This window comes from Leptidea sinapis, chromosome 15 (genome assembly GCF_905404315.1).
Source record: "Leptidea sinapis chromosome 15, ilLepSina1.1, whole genome shotgun sequence".
Taxonomy (NCBI): domain Eukaryota; kingdom Metazoa; phylum Arthropoda; class Insecta; order Lepidoptera; family Pieridae; genus Leptidea; species Leptidea sinapis.
Genome location: NC_066279.1, coordinates 6,647,789 through 6,672,755, shown reverse-complemented (window position 1 = coordinate 6,672,755; position 24,967 = coordinate 6,647,789). Strand labels below are relative to the sequence as shown.

General features: G+C 35.4%; 1 protein-coding gene across 1 annotated transcript in view; it reads left to right on the top strand.

Annotated features, from left to right (window-relative positions):
* Positions 1 to 24,967, top strand: part of LOC126968254 (actin-associated protein FAM107A) — an 83,176-nt gene that overhangs the window by 50,952 nt on the left and 7,257 nt on the right. Inside the window, exons 2-3 of the mRNA XM_050813142.1 lie at positions 3,323 to 3,533; positions 18,179 to 18,282. Of these exons, the coding sequence (XP_050669099.1) occupies positions 3,406 to 3,533; positions 18,179 to 18,282 (232 nt within the window). The 5' untranslated portion in view covers positions 3,323 to 3,405. The remainder of the gene's footprint in view (positions 1 to 3,322; positions 3,534 to 18,178; positions 18,283 to 24,967) is intronic.

Here is a 24,967-nt window from a genome sequence, read left to right as displayed (position 1 = left end):
TATATTATACACGTCAAGATCGGAATCATTAGACTCTGTCTACCTCAAAAGAGGCTATATGAATGATGGATGACGTATGAATAGACTAGAATTTCAACCGAAGAGGCGCCGGAAAAAACATCCAACACGAAGTTCTATTCTACATTCCACCTCACAAAAACTGATTTCGTATTCGCGTTGCTTCCCAGAATTCTTTAGGTATCTGTTTTGTGTTGATTTATATCCGAAATGCAAAGTAATTGCGGTACGGTGATTTGTATGGTAAAGTTTGCAGGTAGATAATTATTGTGAAGGTATTCTAGTTTTTACGACCGACAGACGACAATGGCATATATCACACAACGATAGTGTACATTGTGATTGCAATTGCAGCATGACGCTTTACATTGTTAAGGCACGTTATGACGATATGGTTTTGTTTCACTAACCTATTTCATTGCTTGCACGAAATTTGTAGTTGGCGGAAGTTTTCTATTAATAGTTTTTGGTATTAGGCTTGGAAATGAAAAGGAGATTTTGGATTTGCTGGGTTTTTTTTTTCAGAAAGTGTTAAAGTAAAAGATAAATATTTTTTATTCAAGTAGGTTTATTAAGTAACATTTTTTAAATAACCATAGTTTCGTATAGCCGCGCAAAATCGTAGAACAATAATTATCAAGTAATTAATAAAAGTTACAATAACATTTACGTAAAGGCGCAATATAAAAGTAACGCCTAAAACAAATTTAAATAGTTATAGGAGTCATAATTTTATACTTAATGATACCCAAGGTTCTGGGTACTCACTATACAAAAATGTAATAATGACAGTATATATATAATTAAATTTGTAGCCACGTTAGCCAGAATTCTTGATTGGCAGTTTTTCTTGTCAAGCCTCTGGTCCTATAATAAGGAAATACATTATGAACGAACTTAGCAAGTTGACGTAAGAAAGGAGTTTAATGTTAAGTACATCTTTAGAAAGCGGATGCCAGTGTGGCGGCCTGAAGTGTTGCAAGGTTGTGGTGACGCTAGAACTAATAAGACGTCATTATTTACATAGATGATATCATTATTGTCTCATCGCTGTGTTTCTTTGGGCATGCCTTTGTGTCCGACCGCTTAGACACGCTATTCTTATTCCTAATTTGAAACTCGTTTTTCTTGTAAGTTGTTGTGTTATATAAACGTATGAAATACTATGATTACTTCATTAGGTAAGCATTGAGCTGATGATTACACATGCTTCTGTGAGAATGTGTGTCAAACGCGATTTAGCTCAATATTTCGTGATTAAGTCCGATACAGGATTAACCTAGTTCGGGTTATAGAGTGAGAATGATTTGTTTTGTCTCATTTGATGAAAATAGTATTAAACATTATAAAATTATTAGCACTGGTATTCAATGTATCTAATAAATAAATACAATTTCGTATTATTATCATGTTTACCAATATATTTATATCTTAGTTATATGCAGTAGTGCCTGTTCCCATTTCTAAATACATATATAATACTAGTAGCTGCCCGTTGCATTCACGACTAAAGATTTTCTCAATTAAATGTTTAAGTAGAGATAACAGAGTGAGTTATCACTGAAAGATGCGGGGCAAGCCTGTCAGCCATTAAGTTGGTATAGCGACATCCCATTCTGCACAGACGCAGGCCAAGAAAGGGAAGATTTATAAATTCAGAAAGGGAAGTTATATAAATACATTTGCGTACAAAATATAATATGCAATAATGTAATTATTATATTATTTTACTCTATATGTGTATTTAGAAAATACGACACAATCATTACAATCGGAAGACTACAGCAGCTGTCTTTTCCAACTGTTACGAGGGGCTGCTGAAAAGCAGAGTTATGTTGGTAGCTTCTCCACTAACCTTACTCGTATGAGTACGTACTCATATGATACATATGTACTACGTACTCATGATTCAGTTCCTTTTAGCAAGGAATCACGCGCCACACACTTTAAAAATTTAAAAAAGTCGTTTTATCATTTAGATTTTAGACGGACAGATTTAAATTAATATTGTAAATGTAATGTGTATATTTTGTTGCTAATAAAGTTGTTTCTATTCTATACTAATTCAGTTTTGGTACAGTAATGGATGTAACCGCGTTGTATCAACTAGTAGATGTACATCAACGTACGCAAGAGTTTTATTATATATTTTGGCAAGAGCCCAAAGCGATTCTGCTGAATATGGCATGTTTCCTGTATTGTAGATTGATTCTTATACAGGCTGCCCTCAGCCATTAGATATTTGAAATTTAGATTTCTTTATTTACGAGGAGAATTACTATAAAATATATACCAACAACCACATTCATTTGATAGTTAGGTATATTTCGATTATTATTATTATTATTGTCAGTATTGTTAACCTTTAAAGTTATTCGATATTGCCCACAAACACAAATCATAGCTAAATTGCAGAAGACATTTTTTTCATCAACGAGTTATGTATTCAATTTATAAAACATATCTATAGTATGCTCTAACTTAATATCTGTTAAGTTAGAGTATAGGTTGTTATTTTATTTTAATCGAATGTATGATTGGCAAAGCTCCTGTAATTCCACTGTTGTTTAAAGAGAACATATTTTAATACTCGTTTCTACTCCTATTCTAGAAATAACTAACGAGGCTAGAGTTGAAAAGGGAAATGTTACTTATATCTTTATATGCTATAAATATTCAGTAAGATATTTAGCAAAAACAATCTTATGAAGCTTGTTTGTAAATGAATTATGACGATTATCCGGTCAGGACTTTATTGTTTGTAATGGACAAAGTGCTACGTAGACGACAGTTTGAATGAGAAGATAGACTTTAGCTAAGTAGCAATTCAAATTCAAATATTTTTATTCAAAAGAGGATGTGACATCACTTATTGAAAGCCAAAAACTACTATCCATTCCAAAACGAATGCCTCAGACCTGAGAAGAATGGGCGCAATAAACTCAACGGGATTTTTTTTCATCGAAAAAAATTGTTTACACAAAGTAATATTTTCCAACTAAACTAATTATTTAATAGCCTGAGGGTGGTCGCTCCATTCCCAATCTCTGGTATCATTTAGAAAGTCATTTATGTTATAGTAACCTTTGCCACACAAACGATTTTTAACAATTCTTTTGAATAACGTAATATTTTTGTTTTGAACATTTTCTGGAATCTTGCTGTAAAAGCATATACAGCGCCCCATAAAAGACTTACTAACTCGACTTAGCCGAGTAGTAGGCATTAATTGATATCTCCTGCCTTATTCGAATATATGATTTTTTATTTTCTACAAAAGTTTATGTGCGTTTTTCTTGATCAGGTGAGACGTGCACCGCGGCAAGTAGCGGAATCAGTTGGGTGTCGCTGGCAGCGGGGTGTTCCGAGGTGGTCGCAGAAGTGGCGATGGTGACGGAGGGAGACGCGGGCGCGGGGGGCGACGGCCTCATCGCCCCGCGCCGGCTGCCTAACCCTTGCACGGAGAACCCCGTGCGCATGGACCTGCATAGGGAGCTGCTCTTCAATCAGAGGATGTGTGTATTTTAAATGAGCTCACTTTTATAAGAGGGGGCGAACGGGCAAGAGGCTCATGGGATGGAGACTGGTGAAGCAACTGCCCATACGCATCACCAGTGGTGTATGCTCATTTCTTGAAGGTCCCTAAGTCGCGTCGGTTCTGGAAGACAGCAGCCGGTAATTGATTCCACAAATCGGCTGTGCGTTGCAAGAAATTTGATTAGACAGAATCTTACCATGACAGTACTTTAGGCGCATTAGGCAGAAATCACCAGCGTGACAACAATATAATACTCGTGACTGTGTTAATCGGTGATTAAATGACTGACTGGCCAGTATCTCACATTTCTTAATATTTTTTTTGGATAACAATAAGGGACAAGACGGACAGGGCGATCAGCTGGTGGTAATTGATACGCTCTGTACATTACAACGCCGTGTCGCTCAGCATTCTGGAAAAACTCGAAAATTCTGAGCGGTACTACAATTGCGCTGGTCTCCTTGAGACATAAGATGTCAAGTCTCATTTGCCCAGTAACTTCACTAGCTACGGCGCCCTTCAGACCGAAATACAATAATGCTCACACATTACTGCTTCACGGCAGAAATAGGCGTCGTTGTGGTACATGGGTACCGTTCCATTGCACAGGAAGCCGGCTAGATTCCATAATCTAGCGAGCGTCTCACTGCTAATCCACCATATTGTAATCCCCCTACCAACACTGCGTAGTGCGTCTTCCAGTACGCGGTCGCCATTAGAGGACTTTACTTCCCCAACGGCCATCTGACCTATGTGCCCTGGTTAGTAACGATGTAAATGATATTGAACTAAATTTCCTTATATGCAATTATTAGGGATGAGCAGGTTTTCACTTAAAACAATATCAAAATTGTATTTTGAATTACTTCTTGAGCAACCTCTTTTCGATATTGCATATCGTAAAAGTTACGCTCCAAAGAAACCATTAATAACAGTTTCATTTGAAAAATTAGTTAAGGTGTCAAGATTAGGAAATGAAGAACGCAAGCAAATATTATAAAACTATTTAATTATATTTGAACATGCATGTACACACTTTCGACACAAACTCATGAAACATGACCCAAAACAGTTAAATATGGTATTACTGGCAAACATGTAAACGTACATATCATTTGCTTAACATAAGATTAATGCGGTGATAACTTTACATCTTATCAGAGATAATTTAACGAAATAGTTCGTCACATAATTATGGTTACTGTCTCCAAAAGTGAAGCAACTTGAAATTATTTGGAAAATCTTAATATATATAAATTACGCGACACGTTGTTCGTCCACGATGGACTCCTAAACTAATGAACGGATTTAAATGGGGATTACTTCATGGAGTGCAGTTTAGTCCAACTTGAGAGGATAGGATAGTTTTTATTTCGATTTGGGATCCATAATATTTTTCAATATATACAATTTAAAGAAAAGTCAGTTATTGAAATTATGTTTATGTCTTTATATTATTTTGTGGACAGCTGACAATAACTATAATATACTATCTGCCCCGACAGACGTTGTTCTGTAGATAATAAAAAAAAATACTGTTTTATATATCTATAATATATCAAAACATCAAGAATTATTTCGTAAAAATTATATATATAATAGTTTATATATATAAAAATTTGCATTAGGTATTTTAGACTCTATCTATGTGAATGTATTATGAGGGTGTTGACTAATTACTACTTAAGTATGATCATTTTATATCGTGTTTGATTATGAGATGTAGAAGTAGAATGAAATTTTTTGTCTAAAATATTCAAATAAATATGTGGAATTTGTAAAAAAATTTTCAAACATAACAAACACATTTGAAAAGTGAAATGAATCAAGTTCGTTAAATTGAAGTCAAATTTTTGGACGTGTAAATATTTATATTTATAAAAAAAAGGTTTATATTTTTATACTACACTTCGACCATTTGCTTAAGAAAAAAAAAGAATATTATTTATTATCATAAATATATATCGGCGCAAATACAACGGTTGGCTTTGTTGGGAAGAGCGCTCGCACGGAACGCTAGAGTTCGCGGTTCGAGGCCCGCATCGTTAATAAAAAAAAAATATTTTCAGTTTTATTTGTGTAATTAATCCCAGGAGTGAGGGTTATCACTTTAAAAATATAACAAATTTTTAACCTAGAAGGTTTCGTTTAATCGGTCGCGGGTTCGAGTCCTACATCGTTCATAACAGTTTGTTTTCAGTTTTATTTGTGCAAATAGAATGTTCATTGGAAGGATGAGCGCTGTCCCCACATTATGAGGATGATTATAGAGTTCGCTCCTGGATTCTATATTGAAAAAATACAAATTTTCTTAGATAAAATGATAATAAGGAAGTAATATGGACCTACAATTGGCGGCACTACAATTGCGCTCGTTACCTTGAGAGATAAGATGTTACGAATCATTTGCCCAGTAATTTCACTAGCTACGGCGCCCTTCAGACTGAAACAGTAATGTTTAAACATTACTGCGGCAGAAATAAGCGCCGTTGTGATACCCATAATCTAGCCGGCATCCTGTGCAAAGGAACCTCCTACTGGACACATCCATAGATCTCAAAGTAAAATATACCAGCCAAACATTTTCATATTTGTAAATTCCAGTTAACAGTTTAGACCTTTACAATCTACTGGACGATTCCAGTAAATACTAACAGTAGTACTAAATTGTCTGGTATGCGGCCGACAGACGTTAGTTTCTGGGAAACATTCTGAAATAAGTTTTTGTTGGTCGGTATCGAACACAGGTGCACGGCATCCGGACAGGCCGGTGTAATTACTAAACATCTGTCGCAAGCACATCACAAAACACGATGCTGCGATGCACACATCTGCGTGGACCGTTCTATAACTAGCTGAGCAACTAATATCAATTAAAACGCATAACAATACGGCTTTTGTATTTATTACGTTGTAATTATGCTCCGCGACTTCGCGTATAAAGAATTACCTTATATTACTGCTTTGTTATATTATACTAGCTGACCCAGCAAACGTTGTATTGCCGATATTAAAATCGCGATGCAAAAGTAACTGTTGATCGAAGATGGCTGAAAATTTTAAGTTGTATGTATTTTTTAATGCTGACTCATAATCAAACAAATTTAAAAAGAAATGTCAAAAAAATTAAAAAAAAAAATTCGTGTATCACCCTTAACATTTAGGGGGATGAAAAATAGATGTTGTCCGATTCTCAGACCTACCCAATATGCACTCAAAATTTCATGAGAATCAGTCAAGCCGTTTCGGAGGAGTTCAAAGTTTAAGACCATGACACGAGAATTTTATATATATTATATTATAAAGGCATATTTGTAGTGTGTTATAAAATTTTTCAATTAATTTCAACTTCCACTTGCAAGAATATCGTCTTTTTTATACGTAGGAAATGCGTATTTCGCTGGTAACTTTTATTAAATCTAACTTTATTTTCTGTTCAGTCGCCTTATATTTATTTTTTAAATCTAAACTTCATATTACTTTTTTTTAAAACATCTTCCTCTTGCACTCCTCGATATTTCAGTCACTGTATGACTATGGCTTAATCCTTTAACCTTGGAAGGAATCCATCAACAGCAGACCTTTGAGCCGGGGCATTATCTTGATGAAACTATACAAATTTTGCTACTTTCAAACGAATTTGGTTCCGCAGTTTTTTTATTTCTTCAGCATATAAAGATAATTTTGTGATTCCTCTGGTGTTGCAAGAGAATGTGGGCGGCGGTGATCACTTAACACCAGGTTACCCGTACGCTCGTTTGTCCTCCTATTCCATAAAAAAAAAAATATTCAATCATGACCACCCCCTTTACTATCTCAGAGTAGAGAGCCCATGATCTTTTCGGTCGAATGACTCACTTTAAATTTCCCAAGTGTTAAGTCTACTAACCATTTTTCGGGTAGTACCATTGCTGGGTGATCTGAGCGAGGATCGTCTTCGGTGAATGATCTTCCACGTTTGAATTCAGTGCAATAACTTACAACAATAAAATACGCTAGGTACCTTAAATCTTGTTTAACTTGTTCCATACTGAAATGTTTCAAACAAAAATTCTTAAAAACAAAATCCTTTATACTTCAATCAATATTCCCGACAGTATTCTTGTAGTTTGCCAGAAAGCGATGGAAAGAAGTATGTTGAAAATCAGAAAAATTAGAAGTGACAGCATTAGGAAAACGACAGAACTGATAGATGATCTTGAGTACACTGTAACACAAAAGGGGCGCGAGGCAGGTCATGTGGCGAAATTCATGGACAAAAGATGAACGTAGAAACGACAATTTGGGAAGGACCATCTGGCAAAAGAAAAAGAGGCCGCCCAATAAACAGATGGGTAGATGATATATGGAGTAAGCTGGAGAAGGCCTATAGCCACAATGGGTTTCCAATAACATAACTTTTATATTATACGCGTAGTCTTAAGATTATATTATTATGTATTTGAAGTTTGTTGGAATTAATTAAAGGCTTATTATTATATTATTATTAAATGTAGTAGGTGTGTAGTAGATCTTGTTAATTGTATTGTATGTCGTTTATATGGAGAGGAAAATACCCAGAAACTCCAAAATATTTATATGCTTACAGCGTAATTAGAATTTCTGAAGTACTTAATATATTTTGTGTTCTTGATAAATAATAGTATACTAAATGATTTACTTCAGCAAAATTTCCACTCGACTATGAAATGGCGAAAGCCATCATCCCTGTCAGGTTGTTGATTCAATCCATTTCGACGTCGCGTCGTTAACGTTCGAGCCTCCGCTTCCATGATTTCCGCACCAAACAGCGACGGAAGGAAACAATTCCAGTTTACTGACGGGAACGCAATTCATGCAGTCTGTGGCCTTTCCTGGAGCATCATAAATTGAAATGCCACAATTAATTTAAACTTGTTGCTCTTGAAGTTGCTGTAGCCAAAATGGACCCTCGTATTAAGACTTAACCTCAGTATATCACTGAATTCAAAAATATCTGTACATACCACTATATAAAGCGAAGTTCCCCGCCGTATGTGTGCTTTTTTATGAAAATAAGGGACGAGACGAGCAGGACGTTCAGCTACGCCCTGCCCATTACAGTGCAGTGCCACTCAAGATTATTGATAAACCCAAAAATTCCGATCGGCACTACAACTGCGCTCGTCACCTTGTGACATAAGATGTCAAGTCTTATTTGCCCAGTAATTTCATAAGCTACGGCGCCCTTCAGACCGAAACACAGTAATGTTTACACATTACTGCTTCACGGCAGAAATAGGCGCCGTTGTGGTACCCATAATCTAGCCGGCTTCATGTGCAAAGGAGCCTCCCACTGGTATAAATAGGGGGCAAGCAAGGTCGACGATATATTCTTTGTACGGACGCGAGTATGGAAGCGATACAAGTAACGTAACAAGTTTAAATTAATGACTCGGCGTTAATATTATTTGTTTGTTTAGTTTTTACCGGCTTAGTTTTTACTCTGTTTGGTATTTCGAATTACTGAGTTGCCTTAGTAACGACGAAAGTTTAATTTCAAATCAGGCTTTTATGCTCAAATTGAAGAAAACCTCAAACCTTAGAGCGTAACATCTATTGTTTAAAAATCTCAAGGGTTGTTATTGAGTGTCTTACCATAATATCCGGCTGTAAGGTATAAATGTTGGTCTACTTATGCCCATACCACCACCTTTACCAATCCACCCTTCTAATCAACGCCAAGTGTCAGGGTCCTAAATTGCTCTCATGATCCTCAGCTCAGGTCTTTCCTAATTTTTTGCAGAGTATGTCCATCGTGATTTACTTATTTGTTTTTTACGGAAAAGGAGGACAAACGAGCGTACGGCTCATCTGGTGTTAAGTGATCACCGCCGGCCACGTTCTCTTGCAACACCAGAGGAATCACAGGAGCGTTGCCGGCATTTAAGGAAGGTGTACGCGCTTTTTTTTAAGGAACCCATGTCGTATCATCCCGGAAACACTGCATAAGGAAGCTCATTCCACAGCTTTGTAGTACGTGGAAGAAAGCTCCTTGAAAACCGCACTGTGGAGGACCGCCACACATCCAGATGGTGAAGATAATATCTTAACTTGTGGCGTGTCGTGCGTTTTCTCTTAAACTCCCACCTCTGTAACTGGGATCAATCTCAAGATATATTTTGAAAATCATCCGAGTGACAAAGGTGGAGGTCATCCCAATGACATATTATAATATCAGGTACGTCACTCACATAAAACGATTTGGTGGCATGTTTTTTAATGAAAATAAGGGACGAGATTAGCAAGACGTTCAGCTGATGGTAATTGATACGCCCCGCCCATTACAATGCAGTGCCGCTCAGGATTCTCTAAAAACCACAAAATTCTGAGCGGCACTACAATTGCGCTCGTCACCTTGAGACATAAGATGTTACGTCTCATTTGCCCAGTCATTTCACTAGCTACGGCGTTCTTCAGACCGAAACACAGTAATGTTTACACATTACTGCATCAAGACAGAAATAGGCGCCAAAAGATGCGCTTTAATACGGCGATTATCTATTTGAAACAAAATTTGCAACACTGTTAAACCGATTTAATCTCGACGATTACATAATTCGCGGATTGCAGAGACCGTTTTCGGTTGCAAATAGATTCGATGCAATCTGTTATCGGTCCCAATTGGGGCGTATTCAAATCTACACAAAGCCGTTGTATATTTCAGAGAATCGTATATACGGCTAAGATGCCTAGGCTATTTTCGTATCTAAGTAGAATTAGATTTTCAATTTTGATGAGGAAGCAAGGAACGCTATCGCGCAGCAGACGTCATTAAATGGGTTTAATTTCGTTGTGAAGTTGGTAATTGCGCGGAAATTTCATTTTCAGTACTCCATTAATCCACAGGAGTTATTTGCGCCTTGTTTATAAATTGAATGCAAGGTATAAATAGTATCAGCTATTATATTAATCGATCTCTGTTTATACAATAACTAGTTTTTTTTATGATAATAAGGGACGAGACGAGCAGGACGTTCAGCTGATGGTAATTGATACGCCATGCCCATTACAGCGCAGTGCCGCTCAGGATTCTCGAAAAACCCAAATATTCTGAGCGGCACTACAATTGCGCTCGTCACCTTGAGACATAAAGATGTTAAGCCTCATTTGCCCAGTAATTTCACTAGCTACGGCGCACTTCAGACTAAAACACAGTAATGCTTACTCATTACTGCTTCACGGCAGAAAAAGGGCCCCTTTGTGGTACCCATAATCTAGCCGGCTTCCTGTGTAAAGGAGCCTACCACTGGTAAAAAAGTTGATCAGCAAACGTTGTATTGCCATATAAAGTAATAATAAAAAAAAACAAATAATATTTTTCGGATATAAAAAAATGACGACCGAATCTCAGACTACCAAATACATCGTGGATAAAATTTATCGTACTACAATAATCTTTATATTCGATTGCCATCTTGCAACTCTATTGCGTATCTGTGGATGGAATAGAATAATATTAAAATAGGTGTTGATCGTAGACGGGTGAAAGTTTGAAGTTGTATTTTGTATGCTAAATCATAATAAAATAAAAAATAGTTTGGGGTTACTTAGGGGGTTATATTCTATTAAGGGGATGACCCATATCATTTAGGGGTATGAAAAATGGATGTTGGCAAATTGGTTTAGCGGTTTCGGAATATGTTGGTGAAAATATTAATTACAAACAACAGCTATCTAATTTTTAAAACATTTTTTTTAAATTGAGATCTGTTCTCAATACAAAGGTTAGCTGAAGAATTCCGAGTAATGCTAATATAGGCTTTAAAATAGGAGCAATGAAGGGTTACAATAGTAACAATAATAGAATGGTTCTAAGTTCTTTGAGTTCTCTGGACAAATGTACCTACCAGTGGAAGGCTCCTTTGCACAGGATGCCGGCTAGATTATGGGTACAACAACGGCGCCTATTTCTACCGTAAAGCAGCAATGTGTAAACATTACTGTGGTCCGGTCTGTAGGGCGCCGTAGCTAGTGAAATTACTGGGCAAATGAGGCTTAACATCTTGTCTCAAGGTGGCGAGCGCAAATGTAGTGCCGCTCAGAATTTTTGGGTTTTTTAATAATCCTGAGCGCCACTGTAAAGCCTTGCTCGTCTCGTCCCTGATTTTCATAAAAAAATATGATAATATGTACTTATTATATGCGACGAATTTTATTGAGAACGACTTCTATTCTTTGACGTCTTTTAAATATGACATCGCCGATTTCTTGCGCCTGACCTCTACTATATACCACTGGACTGGCGGCTGGCAAAGTGCTTTTGTGCTTGCTATTCGCCATTTTGGCGCTGTTGGCCATGTAGAGAGAGTCTGCGGTACTAAAACTACTGGTGACAACCTCAGCAAACATCGATAGGATTTGTTTTTGTACACACTTACACAAATTATCTTGCCCCAAACTAGGCCATAGCCTGTGCTATGGGTACAAAGATAAAGCTATATTTTATACAATATACATACTTAAACATACATAAATACTAACAAACATCCATGACTCGTAAGCAAACATTCATAATCATCATATAAATGATTGTACCTACCGGAATTCGAACTCAGGACCTCTAGATAAGTAGGCAGTGTGCTATAGGGGTCGTCAGTAGTCGCCGTAGATGGTGGGAAACTATTTAGAAAAAAAAAATATGAACTTTATTACGTTGATTTTTGAACGGAAAACGAACGAAATTAATTCAAAATTCAAAAATACTTCAGAGTATTGTACGTTCCTTCGCAGCGATTTGTATTATATGTCAAAATTAGTTCTCTGGACGCTCGCGAGTGACGCTTCAAATAGGCACAAAAAATTTGCTGTCAAACATATGGAACGGCCTGTCCAGTGGTATTTATACAGGTCAGTGCTTGCGCCCGAAAACCAGAATCGGCAACAAATAGCTTGTAAAACTAAATCGACTACAGATAACACATTGATTACAAAATAGTAATGACCGAAGGTTATCCACGACTCGCGCGCGAGAAATTCCATACATCGTATTACAAGCCCGCGCTTTGTGAAATAAAATACGGCGTAGATCGTAAATAAGTTTAGGTGTAATATATTCTTAAGCCGTTTCATGTGCGAAGACTCAACTGACCAAGGTCTACGACTAATTTGGAACGTTATAAAATTTTAGCATCGCGAACTGTTGAATCACCGCCGTGTACTTTTATAGCTATTATTCTATTGCGAATAGTTGGCCAATAACCGTTGATGAAATGTAAGTTTATTGATTACTATAAAACGGTTTAGTCGATGAATATAATTTATGCTTTTGGTTACAAAACATTTTGGTCAGACAAAATGCCTCCTCCACTCTCTTATTCTTTGTATTCTTGACCTAGTCTATCTCAATAGTGACTCTCATCCCCGATTCCATCGAGATCGTAATCGATGCCATATTTTGACCTTTCCCATCGATTCCTTAAAAATTTACTGCGTAAACATAGGCAGTAAATCGACTTCTATCCCTACTCCACCTTCTCCACCCTATTTATATGATCAAAAGCACTGTATAATTCCCTTCTTAAGTTTAGTGATAATTATTTCTCATTAAAAATGAAAAGTTACTTACATGAGAAGATAATAATGCCCCCCACAAGATGGACTGACGATCTGGTCAAGATCGCCGGAATACGTTGAATGAGGGCAGCGCAGGAATGATCGTCGTGAATATCTTCGGGGGAGACCTTTGTCCAGCAGTGGACGTCTTCCAGCTTATGATGATGATGCTATTTCTTAATCTGTCTCTCAAATTAACTCCACACTCGGGTTTATAGGAATGTATTACTTAAATTCCGACTGCACCAAATATGTTTAGAGGAATTGCGGATTGTAGATTTCAGCTTCAGTTATTATCGGCTGATTTTGTTCTTGTAACTATGTGAATTTTAATCCAAAACTTGCATAACCGATCTTCAGAATGATTCAATGATGTCTTTTTTCAATCTATCTTTGGGATCAGTTCAGCTTGGTATTTATATGAATGTGAGAGATAATCGCTTTCTTTATTGTATGGATTGGGAAAACCAGATTGACAGATTGACATAATCTGGAATATTTTATTGAAGTAGGCGTTACTTTGCGGAAAGGCGAAAATCTATAATTACCCAAATGTTTTGAGTTTTCTTTAGTGTTAATTCCGCCAATATTTGTTTTTAAACAATTCGACACGTGTTTCGCCTCTACACGAGGCGTCCTCAGGAGATATTGACTCGCCAAATTCTAACAGTTCGTGCCAGAGTTGGCGAGTAAATTTTTATAGAATTTGGCGGAATTAACACTAGAGAAAACTCAAAACATTTGGATAATCTGGATTATAAACAATCAAATAATAGAGATGGGGATATTTATAGCATTTATAATCAACATAAAAACATAAGTATTCAATCTTCATTCCTATGTTGTTATGTCAAGATATTATAAGGATAACTACAGACGTTGAGCAATAGGAGCACAAAAGGAAATGTAATTGTACAATCGTAAGCAACATGTTGGTTCAATAGATGACGTCAGGATACCGAAATAGTGAACATGTGCAGGTAACGGCTGCTGCGTGGGAAATGAGAATGTTTCTATGTGCGTGTGAATGTGAGCTTTGCTGACTGGAGCGAGGAATGCAACTATTCAATTACACATAACGTTTCATCTTCGTTATTATAACTGGCCTCTATTGAAACTCGCAAATATCATCCTCGTAGCAACGCCTACAGTCGTACAGTTCATCTTGTACTAAAACTGATTTGAAAAAAAAAAGCTTGTGATTTATCACATTATTGTATTATACCATCTTTTACCTGTGACTTCCGGGTCCGGGTCCGGGTGCATTAGTAACTTTGGAGAGAATTTATTATTTTTTAATATACTCACTTTGTAAGTAATATATTACAAACTGCTGTAGTTTAATACCTTTTTTATAAGCTACCAACTATAGAACTTTCATTCCCCTTTTTCACCCCACACAGGTCTAAATTTTGAAAACGCTGGAACAAATATTGTAAGTTTCATGGTGTTATCTTCGTTAATGACGAAATTTCATATCATCTTGCATAATTTTATTCGATAAAAGGTAGCCTTTCCCAAGCTCTTATCTATCTCTGTATTAAGTTTCATTAAAATCGGTTCAGTGGTATAGGCGTAACAAACAAACGTTTAATTATATACATGCTCGCAATACAGCCGAAAAGAGTGTTCCGCGCAGCGCACTTACACTGAAATGATGTGTGACATACTAGTGTTTGTCATTTACGCGTCAGTGTCAAAATATGTCCCATTTAGGACGATTATTAACCATTCGATTCGTGCGTTAATATCACCACGGCCATATAAATCATAAATTATTTAGTATATTGTAGTTTCATCATACACACACACTGTACATAAGTAAATGTTTTATGGAAGTATTATATATACATTTTGAAACTATATATTATTAGAAATTTGTGATTAACAAATATGTCATATTCCTGGCAATAAAAATAGCTTTTTACTAAAATATTCTTTGTGTTCTAATATTATGTCTTTATAAAGATTAGTTGGATCAAGTTATATTATGTTTCACTACAACCTTTTAAAGCAAATTTAAAGTAAGCAAGCAATTTTGCGGTTTGTATCAAACCACTGTATCATTTAATCCCTACTAATTTATAAATGTGAATGTAAGTTTGTTTGTTACGCTTTAACGCCTTAACCACTCAACCGATTTCGATGAAATTTAATACAGGGGTAGAATAGAGCCTTGAAAAGGACATAGGCTGCCTTTTGTTGCGACAAATAAATTGGAGGGGTAGATATAGGGGACGAAAGTTTGTATTGCAAATCGTCATTATAGAAGATGATTCCATAAAACTTTGTATTAAGGCACTCGAAAAGACGTTATTTATAAACATTTGTTCGAGCACTTTTGAAACTAAAACCTACATGGGGATGAAATAGGAGATTAAAGTTCGCAGGGAAATACTATTAAAGAGCCTGTCCACAATGACAAGGGATATCCGCTGTATCGAAGAAGAGCGCCGCGTGTATTATTTGCAAAGCATCCTAAAAATAAAAAACGCTGCCCATAGGAACTACACCACGTAGACGAAGTCGCGGGTAAAAGCTAGTATAACTATAAATATAAAAATTGACAACCTGAAATAGAGTTCCTTACCAACAATATTAATCATAACATCGAGTCCATTATCAATGAACTGTAATATAATTATGAGTAGATCGCGTTACGATACTACACATTGCCTTATATGGTAGCGAAAATTTACGATAACGCCAACTTTATCAATGTTCCACGTGTTACGTTTTTATGATCATGTGAATTCTGAATGAGTCGGTGTAGTTATTATAGATAATGATATATATATATTAAACTAACATATTATTACGTTAAATTCATTCTGTGTTCTTAATAAACGTGAAGTAGCTACCAGTGGGAGACTCCTTTGCACAGTAAGCCGGCTAGATTATGGGTAGGTACCACAACGGCACCTATTTCTTCCGTGAAGCAGTAATGTGTAAACATTACTGTGTTTCGGTCTGGAGGGTGCCGTAGCTAGTGAAATTACTGGGCAAATGAGACGTAACATGTTATGTCTCACGGAAACGAGCGCAGTTGTAGTGCCATTCAGAATTTTTGGGTTTTTCAATATTCTTGAGCGGCACTGCATTGTAATGGGCAGGGCGTATCAATGACCATCAGCTGCACGTTCTGCTCGTCTCTTCCTTTATTTTCAAACAACCTTTGTGACTACGGAATTACATGACAGGGAGAAATAATTTTAAACTTGACAGATTGAATTTGTGTCGTTTTATTCCAAGCCTTTATTGAACACAGTATGTTTTGAGCCGTATGTTGTTTCGGGTCAAATCTTACATCTGAATTGTAAAGCAGTTATCCTCGGCTGAAATTTTGTATGTTGTTTCCGGTGGCAATGGAAATTTTATGATATGCGATAACCAAGATTAGCATACAGGAGCTGTTCATTGGATACCGTTTTATTTATCACCATGATGTGACTCAAGGTTCCTTGTGAGAGAACACAACAGCTAACAACGCCAATACTTTAAATAAACTCACATGATATAAATAGTATACAATAGAAAAAAAAAACATGTAAATACTTTTGTACAATACCGATATATATTTTTAAAAGCTTGTACCTACTGAAATTTAATTGTACAGAAATTATAACAAATTATAACTTTGTTATGATGAAATTGAAACACCAGCCTAAATTTTATGATTTTTTTCAATGCAATGACTTAATACATATAGACAATTCACGTTGTATAAAAACAAAGCTGAAATATATATGGAACATGCCACAAATTACACCATATTAATCTTAGACTGCTATATCTATACATTGCCGCATTTACTCCAGTTGTTTTAAATATTCCTAGTCAATGAGCAGCAATGTAAGACATTTATTCAGTTCAGGTTACGTATGTTGAATTAACAACCCGATTCGGACACTGATAGTTGACACATGGAGAGAAGTGTTTTTTTACGCCATTACAATGCAGTGCCGTTCAGAATTCTTGCAAGTCCCAAAAATTCTGAGTGGCACTACAACTGCGCTCGTCACCTTGAGAAATAAGATATTAAGTCTCATTTGCCCAGTAATTTCACAGCTACGGCCTTTAGACCGAAACACAGCATGTACATGTACAGTAATGCTTACACATTACTGCTAAACGATAGAAACAGTCACCGTTGTGGTACCCATAATCTAGCCGGCATCCCGTGCAAAGGAGCCTATACAATGTGTCTTTAAGTACACTTTTACCGTTCCGCTATCAAACAGCAAATGATAATATCATGTCCTTATAGAACGCCATTGCGTATTAGATACATTTTTGAACATATTTTGGTTCTATGTTGTAAGGAGCAGAATTCAAAAGGACTTTTTTGAATTTTACGACGACGCCTTTTCATTTATGCCCAAATAAACTTTTTATCTTGCTATCCTGTTTCGACGATTCATTGGATATACCTTCATACCTTCTTTAAAACGTAATATTATACGTAATAGATGTTCGTTGATTGCACTTTAGTTTTATTTTAGTGCTTTTATTAAGATGCCGTACCTTGGCATATCTTAGTAGGCACCTTAGCACATTTCTTATTGACAATAGTGATGGACTAACGAGCAGAATACCTGATGTTAAAAGACATCATCACTGTGGGACTTAGAGGTGTAATATTACAAATAAATAAATATTGACACACTTTTACACAAATTATCTTGCCCCAAACTAGGCATATCCTGTATATGTACAAGAAAACGATATATTTAATACAATATACTTACTTAAACATACATAAATACTTATAAACAACCATGACTCGGAAACAAACTTCATATTCATCATATAAATGTTTGCACCTACCGGGATTCGAACCCGGGACCTGCTCAGTAGGCAGGGTCACTAACCACTGGGCTATAGGGGTCTTTAATCACAATTAACAATAATTAATATTTTACCGTGTTAGGTACACTCACATTACCAACTTACTATTATTATTTATGTACAAAAAAATCTTAAACAATGTTACTTTGTGCGGAAACTGTGTCTCCACAAGAATGCTAATTTCCAACTTGAATTTTTCAGAGGGAAAAATGTCCTGAACCAGAAGAGCGAACTACAGAAAGCTCTCTCGAAACACAAAGAGAAGCAACTAATGAATCAAGTGAAGGAACACAGAGAAACACCAGGTAATTTTCATCTTTTTTATTTACAAAGTGATATCGTTGGAAACTTTTTACTTATGTTTTCTTTTTCACTTCAAAAAAAACAGTTTCCTCGAAACTGAAATTGATTTATTACACGCTTTTTATTAGTTTCACCTGTATGTATGTTTGTTTGTAACCGTCTCATTTAAGCGCGATTTTAACCCAATTTAAACGGCCAGATTTCGTTAAAACTTCGTTAGATTTATCGAGGACCGATGACAATACATTAATTTGATAAAATCATCCCATTTTTCAATTTGCAACATACGAGTTTTGTTAATTTATATAATTTCCTTCTATAGTCGATAAGACAGGAATTGATGTTAATTTTAAATGTCAACCATTATTTTTAACCGATTAATCTAATACTAGCGGACCCGACAGACGTTGTTCTGTTATAAAAAAAATTTCTTGCGGATGGAATTTCTTTAAATCTTTCTTTAAATTCTTAGCTGATCCCTACTCGGCGAAAGGAATAAAACTACCAAATTTCAAGTCTCTACGCCTTATGGTTCCAGAGATATCGTGATGAGTGGCTATATACGTGGAAATCTCTTATATTATATAGATTAGGAAATTTTCGGATACCAAAGAGAATTAATTCAACGATGCAAATAATAGTTAAAAAAAAAACAAGCTTACATAAATAAACTTTTTCGCTTTTCTGCAAACAGCGTGTTTTTTTAACTACTATTTATTTTTTATCTACATCGCAGTTACTGGTTATTATTAAAGTTAAAGAGTTATTACAAAAGAATAATCTACACGTCTTTCAATTTGATTCCATCACATTCAGTTCAATCCATTTCTAGTTAACATTTAACCACAGTCTCAATGGGTTTTTATTTACTTTGCAATTAAACATATCAAATAAAGTCATTAAAACACAGCCGATAAGCAGTTTAATTTTGCTACCGGTATTAACGACCTGTTGATAATTACTTCTACTGATGATGTAATAGTTTCTCAAACACGTAACAAACCTTCACAATACTTTCGTCACAAAATTGTTAAAAGATTAGTGAATCAGCATTTGTGTGTTTGGGAATTCCCCCCCCCTTGTTGATAAGTTAAGACAAATAACACTATTTTGAAGAAATATGTAATTTATATTAATATCTCTTAAGTCCTGACGGAAGAGCTCGAAAAAGTATAAAAGCTCATGCAATTCTCATGCACTTTACGGTATTCCCACAAAAGATGGTTCGTTAGCCCGCCGGAATTTGATCATTAAAGATCGTTTTTTTATTTGCATCGCATGTACCAGTTTGTCGAGAGAGGCCTTCACGGGTAATGTGGTTTCGGCAGTTTTTACCTGCATATTGGGTCGATCATTCGTCCTTGCAGGGCAGGTGCTACGGTCGTTCAACTCGCAGCTTTCATGTCTGCTAAACTTCTATTCAAACGATTGTCTTAACTGTCAGTCAATTTATTAGATTACAAACTATTTTATTTTATTTTTTATGACAATAAGGGACGAGACGAGCAGAACGTTCATCTGATGGTAAACGCCCTGCCCATTAAAAATGTAGTACCGCTCAGGATTCTTGAAAATTCTGATTCGCACCACAATTACGCTCGTCTCCTTGAGACATAAGATGTTAAGTCTCTTTTGCCCAGTAATTTCACTAGCTACGGCGCCCTTTAGGCTAGAGTTACTATGGATGCGAGTTCTGACGAAAATTTGTTCTGACGAGTTCTGACGGATTCGTCAGAAGAACAAACGCCTGACAGTGTTTACACTGGCAACGCTCGAGCGGTTCTGACGACGTCGTGCATGTTCTGACGCGTTCGGCGTTGCCAGTGTAAACACTGTCATTGGATACCAGGCGTTTGTTTCTTCTGACGAATCCGTCAGAACAAATTTTCGTCAGAACTCGCATCCATAGTAACCCTAGCCTTAGACTGAAACACAATAATGCTAACACATTACTGCTTCACTACAGAAATAGGCGCCGTTGTGGTATCCATAATTTAGCCGGCTTCCTGTGCAAAGGAGCTTCACACTGGTCATCGCTTTCCGGCCTTTTGGCTAAGATCAAAGTGTAGTATCACGTACTGGATTACAATTAATATCATCCTTTTGGTAGCTATGTAGAGGAGCATATACATACATATCTTAATATATATATTTCTTGTGTGCGTGTGTATGTCACTGAACTCCTCCTAGACGGATGGACCGATTTTGATGATATTTTTGTGTGTTCCAGTGAATTTGAGATTGGTGTGTGTCTTCAGGTGGATTCGAGAATGGTTTAGATTCACAATTAAACTACCTCCATAAACGGCTGGACCGATTTTGATGTTTTTTTTGTTTGTTTCCGTGAATTTGAGTTTGTTTTAGATTCTCAATTCCGTCCATATTATATAATTCTCCTACTCATGTGTATGTTAGTGAACTCCTACTAACGGCTGGACCGATTTTTCAAATTTAAGATGTATGTACAGGACACGTCTGTCTGGTCCACTAGTATGTATATATATAGAAAAACAAAATTATTGATACTTTGTCCGACTACTTTAACATTCCCATTCTTAAATATTGGTTAAGTTAAGTGTGCATCGTAGTAAGAACCATAAATACTGATATCGATTGTTTTTTTTAATTCAACTTAATATTTTTAACCGACTTTAAAAAAGGAGGAGATTCTCAATTCTTCGTTATGTTTTTTTTATGTTTGTTACTTAAAAACTTTGGACTGGGTGAACCGATTTTGATAATTCTTTTTTTATTTGAAAGCTGGTGCTTCCCGTGTGGTCCGATTGCATCCAATTCCTAAAATAACAATAATTATTACTTAGTATTAGATTAATTAATTAGACTGTATAAATATACGCAATTATTTTCATACTTTTTAGTGCATTTATATCTATTGTTTTGGAATAGTGTTTTTGAAGTTGGATGTTTTTTTGTTTAATTTTTTTTATAATACTCTTAAATACATGTAATTCGTAATTGTAATATATAGTAAAATAAACATTAATTATTATTATTAATATAATGAATACGATTTTGAAACAAATAAATTAAATACTAGAGTATTAAGGGTTTGTTACGATAGCTAGAATTATGCGATGCTTGTTCAGCTGTTATTTGAACGATGACGATGAAGTGCGAAACATAACGCGTAGTATTTTTGATATTATAGTTTTATATTTGAAAAATATCTCAATTACATACAATCTTAGGTAACTTAAACTTTTGCTGAAGGTCGAATCAAATAATCCATGTTTCTCAAATAATATGTTATTTCGCATTTATCAAACAAATTAATCATTAATAATCCCAAAGAATTTGTACGAATACTGATAGCATTTGAATAATATGACGTAAGCGATGACGTCACTGAGCCGCGCTTTTGTTTGAATGCTTAGGCTTAACCTTATTTGAAAAGTGCCTTTGTCATTGGAATAGGTAAGAAAATTTTAATAATTTATTGTGTCTTATTGGTATCAAAAGTAAATATTTTTTGTTGAAGTGAAAACTGCTTTATTTTGTGTTTTTTTGATAAAAATGACGAAATGAGCGGGACGTTCATGTGATCGCAAGTGATACGCCCTGCCTATTACAATGCAGCACCGGTAAGGAGTCTTGATTGAACCTGAAATTCCTTGCGGCATCACAATTGCGCTCGTCACTTTGAGACATAAGATGTTAAGTCTCATTTGCCCAGTAATTTCACTAGCTACGGCGCCCTTCAGACCGAAACAAACACAATAATGCTAATACATTACTGCTTCACGGCAGAATAAGGCGCCGTTGTTGTACCCAGTACACGCTAGCTTTCATCCTATGCAAAGGAGCCTCCCACTTGCTACGCCCAACAAACTGAACCACAATCAAACCTGCGTGAAACTGCTTCACGACAGAAAAATGTACCGAGTATTTCTCAGCTTTTTTTATGAACATACGGGACGAGACGAGCAGGACGCTCAGCTGATGGTAATTGATACGCCCTGCCCAGTACAATGCAGTGCCGCTTAGGATTCTTGAAAAGCCCAAACATTCTGAGCGGCACCACAATTGCGCTCGTCACCTTGAGACATAAGATGTTAAATCTCATTTGCCCAGTAATTTCACTAGCTACGGCGCCCTTCAGATCAAAACACAGTAATGCTTACACATTACTGCTTCACGGCAGAAATAGGCGCCGTTGTGGTACCCATAATCTAGCCGGCTTCCTGTGCAAAGAAGCCTCCAACTGCTGAAAGAAGTATCTAAGAAATAAATCTAGTATAACAATCAGTCATATTATTGTGGATTCCGAATGATTTTATATTGATTCATAATAGGCATAAGGTTTGCAAGGATAGCAAACAAGATTTTTAAAATTACTCGTAAATAAAAAGACGAAGAATCAATGTGAAGGAGATTACTCTAAACTATATAAAATATGTAAAATTTTACCGGCCTGAAACATAAATCTTCTACTTGTAAACAATCATAGTAAACAGGATCGTTTCACTAATTTGGTGCAACATAAAACTGGCACAAGGTCATTTTCCAAAGGTGAATTTGAAATACCCATGGTACAAAATTACTATGGACATAGAACGTTAAAAAACGAGTTCCATACTTTCTCAATAGTTTACCCGAAGACATATTATGACGTGAGCCTACATTTGCTAAATTTAAAAGTTTATTAAAAAAACACTTTTTATATACGTTGTAACCATTTACGTAAATTAATTGCATTAATATAACCTAATTTAATAATTTTTAAGCTATTTATTTATTAAGGAAACAAACAGATACATCACTATAGTACAAATTAAGTAAAATAAATATACAAATTACAATATTGGGTATATCCTAGAATAGTTTCACTGAGAACACAAAAGAATACAGTTTTACAGACATGACAACAGAACGATAAGATAAGTAAACAATAGAATATTTAGGCGAATACGCAGCATTATATAAATCAAGACATAGACAGGGATATAATAATGAATAAAGATGTTTACATAAAGCGAGTTTAAATGAAATTGTAACTTTTATGAATAAATATATTACATACATACATAAAAAAAGGTGGTACAATTTAACATATAAAAATCCTCCATCAAAATGATAAAAACATAATAATTATTCAAGATATTTTTTTAATGTACCGATATTCTTATCAATATTAATTAATGAACTTGATAATTAGTGGCCCAATCAGACAAAAAGGTCTTCGCACACCAAATTGAAGGACGGTTTGATAAATGACATTTATATTTTCTGACCAACGTGTTTATTACTACTAATATCAAATGTTATTCAAATAAAACCATAATGATATTCATTGAATAATGATAATGTAGTGTATAGTGATCACAATAAAAAAAAAGACGTTTGGCACTCGGGGACTGCCGCGGTAAAGCTATTGCACAGCATTTTTTACCAACTTATGCAATTATAATTATTTATGCAGTATTTATTTTTTTTATAAAATTAATTTTAAAAAAAGCAAACGGGAAGGGAGTAAAATTTAACTTGAAGATTTGATTAAAAACAGACAACGGGGCAGGTAAAACTAAATAAAAATGCTTGGCATAATAATAAAAATTAAAAAAAAACGTGATAAAAAAATCAAGATGTACCTCAGGCTCGAACCTGGGATCTTCTGCACAAAAAGCATACGTGATAACCGCTGTTCCACGACAACTGTAATGGCCGTGCCGAAATATCTATATACATCTAGTAAGTAAGTGTTAGGTTATTTTCGTTACGGAATTTCTGGATTCGGTCTCCACGCTCAAGGCCCGCGATAGAAGCTATACAATAGCTTAAAAAATGTCTGTGCTTAAAACCACTCCACTGAAATGAAAACTTCAGAGTCTCCCTTATTTTACGATTCGAGCCAAATTGTTTGTTTTTGAAGAATCCCGAGTAGCACTGCATTGCAATGGGCAAGGCGTATCAATTACTATCGGCTCAATATCCTGCTCGTCTCGTCCCTTAAAAAAATTAAATTACTGGAATTAAGATTTAATCCTATTAATATTATAAATGTGAAAGTTTGTATGTCTGGATGTATGTTTGAACTTCTTTAACGCAAAATCTACTGAATGGATTTTGATGAAACTTTATAATAATTAAACACTCGCTTACACACGAGAATAACACATAGGCTATTATTTATAAATCTATCGCGTGAATTATACTTGATATGGCTAAACAACGTTTGCCGGGTCAGCTAGTATCTTATATATCCAAGTGTGGTAGTTTTTTACTTTCAATAAGTGATGTCACATCCTATTTTGAATAAAAATATTTGAATTTGTGCTGCGTCCTATCATTTTAGGTTCAATCAAGAATCCTGCATTATAATGGACAGGGCGTATCACTCACCATCAGCTGAACGATTTCCATACCGTCTCGTCACATTTTAACTCATTAATAATTATTGTGTTATAAAATACTTAAATGTAAAAACAATGAAATACTGTTTTTACTTATAATTAGTTTATTACGTGTTCAAGATCATTAATCAATCCTTGCGCAAAACATACCTTTTTTCCTCTACATGAGTACGTAGGTATTACAAATTATAATAACAAATAATTACAACTGTATGGTTATATATTATTCAACTTTTATGCTTATAATAAACTAGCAGACCCGGCAAACGTTGTTTTGCCATATAAAGTATAATTCACGCGATAGTTTTCTAAGTAA